Genomic DNA, 5291 nt, shown 5'->3' with positions numbered 1-5291 from the left:
TTTACATCTTCAGTGTGATTTATTTAACAAAATATGACCTCCACTTTAACTGGACACCACCGCAGGGTGTTCAAGTTTTACATAAAAATATCACATCTCATTGTTATTGACTTTCTGTGGAAATAACAAAAACACTAAGGAGTTATGACAGAGAGAAGGAAGTTCTCAACATCTGTCACCCGGGCTTCAAACATGTCCGCTCACAGGATTGTAAAATGAGAATAGATTTATAAAGTAAACAAGGAAAGCCAGATCCCCAGTAAAAAATAAATACAACTTCTCAGTAGGAATAAACAAAACATAACAAACCCAAACAAGTCATTGCAAACCACCAGGCTGAATAAACAGTAAAAGAGCGTACGCTGCGTCGAACATGCATCTCTTTGCGGGGGGGGGCTGCAGGGTTCGCGCAGCGGCCGAGCATCAACCTGCAAGAAAAGGCCGCAGAAAAAAAGTCTCCCGAGGGCCAAAACGATGTCACGGGGGGGGGGCTGCTTAGAAACCGCCAAATCTCAAATATATAACGGGCGAAGAAAGTGTTCCACTTAATAAAACTAAAAGTTCGGCCTTTGGGAATCTTTTGCTGCTTTTTGGTGGATACACGAGACCCGTCCGATGAACGTGGAGCTACAGCTGGTTAGCTTAGCTTAGCACAAAGCCTTGAAATAGATGGAAGCGACTAGCTCTGTGCGGCGGCTCCCCGGAAGGTCACTTATGAAGACGTTACATCTCGTTTGTTTAATAGTTAAAAGTGTACTGAAGGGTACGATATTAATTTGTGGTTTATACGCTGGACTATTGCTCGACTTCCATCGTTGTCCATGGAAACAATTTCTCCGTTCATGTATCAAACAAAAACGAGGCTAGCAGTTTCCCCCTGCATCCAGTCTTTGTGCTAAGCTAAGCTAACCGGGCTGTGGTTAAGACTCCAGAGGATTATCAATCATCAATCTTCCAATCCGACTTGAATAAGTGCATTTCCCATAATCCCGATCGTCCCCTCTGAACATGTCAGTGTGGGGAGAGGGGAATGGGGGGGGGGGGGTATCACTGGTAGCCCAGAGCAGATGCAGATCCAAGTCTTTGACTGTAGAGAGCGTAGTGGGGGTAGTACGGGCCCGTGCTGGGCAGAGAGTGCAGGGAGATGGAGGACGGGCCGGGGGGCAGATGGACCTTGTTGTAGGGGTGATAGCGAGCTAAGCCCAGGCCCGGCGGCGCCCTGAGAGACAGGGAGCTGTGCATGGCGCCCGCGCCGCTCTGGTGGGGGAGGTGGAGGTGGCAGGAGGCCGGCCCGGAGGAGGAGACGGAGAGCATCTTACCGTCCATCCCCAGGGGCAGCGCCGTGTGAGTGCGCAGGTGAGCCAGCAGCTCGTCGGACGCGGCGAAGCGCTTGTCGCACGGCCCCCCCGCCGACACCCAGTTGCAGGCGTGCGGCAGGGGGTCGTTGGGGAGCATGAAGCCGTACGTGTAGAGCGGATGCGACAGGGACGAGGACACGCTGGACGACATGGAGCTTTGGTGGTGCAGGGAGTGCAGCGGGTGGGACGGGTACACCAGCGGGGGGTAGTTGGACTTGAGGGCGGGGGAGGGGTCGTGGATGCAGGAGTTGCAGTTGCCGCCGCCGCCGAGGTGGGACACGCCGGGGAAGCTGAGGCAGTAGGGGTCCCTGCATAAGCTCTGCATGAAGGACGGCGGGGAGGCGCCCGTGAGAGGGCTGGAGCTCGGGTGCTTTCCCGGCCCCCCCATGCCCAGGCCCGACTTGGTCGGATCCATCCCGGGGGCGAACGGAGACGGGTAGCCGGCGTACGCCCCCACCACGGAGCCGTGGTAGCCCATGCCGGAGGAGGGCAGGGGGAAGAGCTGGCCGGCCTTGTAGGGGGAAATGGGCGTGATGCGCCCGTGGGCCATGTTGGGGTGCGCCGACTCCGCTTTGCCCCCCACCTCCGGGTTGGAGCCCCCGTCGGAGCTGCCGTTGCTGCAGTTCGTGATGGCCCGGCCGTGGCCGGAGTTGGCGTCGTGCGGACTGTCCGGGCCGGCCTTGTCGCCGTCGGGCTCTTTTTTGGCAACGCTGTTACTGCTGCCGGTGGTGCTGGTGGGGCTGCCCTGCTCGTAAGCGCCCTCTCCCCCGGGGGTGCGAGTGCGCGGCTGTCCACCAGGGGACGGGCTCAGTTTGTGGCGGTGGTGCTGAGCGTGCCCTGGGGGGGTGCTGCTGCCGGCTCTGGAGCCGGGGGAGGCAGCGGGGGCCGGGTAGGACTGCTGGCCACCGGCGGGGTTTCCGACATTATTGCCGGGCACCCTGAACCCGACTTTATCGCCGCTGCTGGCGACTCCGTCTCTGCGACAGTCCCCCCCGCCTTTGCTGTAGGGCTTGAAGCTACACTTGTCCTCCGGGGAGGGGCGGAGCTCCCCGTGCTTCAGGCCGGAGCCGGACAGCCGGCCGCCGGGCTCCTTGTCGCCCTGGCTGCTGGAGGAGGCCGGCTTGGAGGAGGACGGAGGGTCTGGTTTACCGATCTGAGAGCAGGTCTGAGCCAGCAGGGCCAGCGGACTCTTCTTGGCATCCAGCTTGAACAAAACAAAGACTCTGATTAGCTGCTTTTAATGCGAAGAATAAATAAAAGGTGAGTCGTGGGTCTGTTAACGAGTTACTAGCAAGTAATTAGCTGTAAAATAATTGTCAATTCATCCCTTCACCATAAGATCACAGACGTTTCAGTGAAATTATCCGCTTCAAGCTTGTTAAATAAAACGCTTAAGTTTATACGAATCAATAATGAAAATAATTAACATTTACTTGTTAAATGACCAATTTGAATGAAGAAAAACCTAAAGAAATTTGACACAGAAACAAATCATCCCAATAAAGCAGCAAACACAACTGACTTGATTATTGATTTATTCTAATTGACTATTAGACTATTCGATCCTGCCCTTATTAAACCATAAGTTGTCATTACCTGAGAGTTGATATGATTAAAGACCAGCTAACGTGATCGGTCACAACACTGAGGCGGAGACGCGTTTTCTTTTGGATTTTATTCTCTTCTAGAATTTAAATTATTACGACCCAGCAGAGCAAATCCACCCAAAGGGAAACATTCCTTTCCAAGCGATGTGTTTTTTTTTCTTTCTCTTCTCTTCTTTTAACGACAAATAAATACCTCGATGCTCACGGGCGCGGGCGTCAGGGGCTGCAAATATTCCGGGTGCAGCAAGTGCGCGGTGTGCGCCGTCAGCATCTTGAGGACTCGGATGGGAAGCCGCTTCGCCTGCCGGAGTGGGTCCAGAGGGGCCAACAGAGACACCGCGGCACCGGGACGAGGCTCGGTTCTGTCGCTGGGGGTCGCGTGGAGCTCGAGGCGCGTGCTTGCTGATCCTGAAGGGAGATATTTCATTGGAGACGCCGCTGCGCTTTGGGTGGACGCGCGTCACGGCTCGACTTTTAGTCCCGGGTGGTGTTTACGGCTGGTGAATGTAATCCATGCAGTCACGGAAGTATGTAGAGGGGGCGGGTGGGGTGGAGGGGGGACAAAAAAGAGAAATGAGAAATCACACACACAGCTGGACGTCCTTAAATGTCCCGAGGGACGGAGGATCCTCTGAGCTGAGGCATCGCCGACGCGGCTCCGCTACTCCGATTTCAAACCCCCCGGGGACGAAAAGCCACAACGCGCCTCTGTGGGAATCGTGCGCAGGGATGGAGACGTGGGAAAAAAAGTTGATGTAGTCCGGGTGTTCCAGAAGAAACGTCCCACTGCGTGCCGTCGGTCCGGACTTCTGCTTCTCACTGATCAAAACGGGCAGGACTTCGGGGTGGGCGGGGCGAGGGGCGGGGCGAGGGGAGGGGAGGGGCTACGGCGTCCTCAAAGTGACAATTCTATCCGACCGTCCCATCGCTGAAGAACACAAATAAATACAAAGTGTTGATAATATATATATATTAAGTCCCTGAATCAAAAGGTAAGTGAAAGCATCAAAATGAAAACAATATGCATAACTTTTTATTTGAGATTAATTCATGTCATTGCATTACTGTGTTTGTCACTTGCAGGAGGTGAAAAGTGGATCTCATTTAAAGGACTTTACTGTAATAATAAGAACTCGTAATTTATTACATGATTTTTATTTCGTTTGAGTCTGAATTTGCAAAGTAGCAGCAAAGAAAACCACTCAAGCAAAGTACAAGTACCTCACAATTGTGCTTAAGTGTAGCACTTGAATACATTTACATTCCACCAGTCTTCGCATTCTGAGAAACAAAAGTTTATTCTCACGTAACTTATTTATAACTTATTTTGCCAAACACTTCAGCTTGTTATAGCATTAAATATGCAGCAGATTGGTTATGAACCGATAAGTGTCATGAACCCGCCTGTTACCAGCAGAACAATGTGATACTGTTTGTGGGGACTTTTGTTTTCTCTTTACTTCATTAATCATCCGTTTATCTGATCTCCATACTTGATGAGTCAAGGCCGAGTCAGGACACAGGACCAACTGTCCTAAAGAAAATTACCCATTTAATTCAATTTCACGCAGAGAACAAAATAATCACGTCCATCTTTTGTGCATGTATAAAGTTGTGTGGCCTCTTATCCTGGAGGATATCATCTGTAAGAGGTGTATTGTCTAGACGTTTTGGCTGATCAGGAGACGCGCGGATCAAATAAAGCATAAAATTGGTGGGTATAAGAAATTGTCGACCGTGACTAAGAGAAGCGATATGATCTCACATGAGGTTTCAGATCATACGGTTCAATCTCAAGGTACATTTTTAACATCTTTGACGTACAAACATTTAAACTCAAAGGATAGTTTGTATGGAAAAAAAAACTTGGCTCAAAATGTCACAAGGTATAATTTACAGCTCGTTAGACTTCTAAAAAGATCCAAAGTCTCGAGCGGGAACTTTCCCGCTGACAACTTGACGGAGAGGAATACCACGAGTGTCCTGGGCCGCATGCGGTGCCTGAACCCCGTATTAAAAACTAAAAATGCACTTTGTGAGTGTCATGGTGCAGGGAACAAAGTGAGCGAGCGGTGGAAATAAGTTGTGTGGTCACATAAGTCATCCTTCACTCAGCTGTGAAAGAAAGTTGTTTTTCAAGTGTTTTCTAGAGGCTTAACTCAGTCAAATGTGATCACAAAGAGGTGATATGAGTTATATATATATATATATATATATACAAGTATTGACTTGCACTTTTATTTATTTAACTTCCACTGAATCAAAGTCCTGCAGCGATCGCGGTCTGCACATCCGTGGGCTGCTTACAGCTAATTTGGCACGTTGT

General features: G+C 50.7%; 1 protein-coding gene across 1 annotated transcript; it reads right to left on the bottom strand.

Annotated features, from left to right (window-relative positions):
* On the bottom strand, window positions 1-3849 carry LOC120831562 (zinc finger protein 703-like). Its single transcript, XM_040197084.2, has 2 exons — window positions 3159-3849; window positions 1-2562 (listed from the first exon to the last, which is right to left on the bottom strand). The coding sequence occupies exons 1-2, from the start codon at window positions 3390-3392 to the stop codon at window positions 1048-1050; spliced, it is 1749 nt and encodes a 582-aa protein (XP_040053018.2). The 5' UTR covers window positions 3393-3849; the 3' UTR covers window positions 1-1047.
* Window positions 3850-5291: the final 1442 nt, after the last annotated feature.

Source organism: Gasterosteus aculeatus, chromosome 14 (genome assembly GCF_964276395.1).
Source record: "Gasterosteus aculeatus chromosome 14, fGasAcu3.hap1.1, whole genome shotgun sequence".
In the NCBI taxonomy this organism is placed as follows: Eukaryota; Metazoa; Chordata; class Actinopteri; order Perciformes; family Gasterosteidae; genus Gasterosteus; species Gasterosteus aculeatus.
This window is presented reverse-complemented; position numbering and strand designations above follow the sequence as displayed.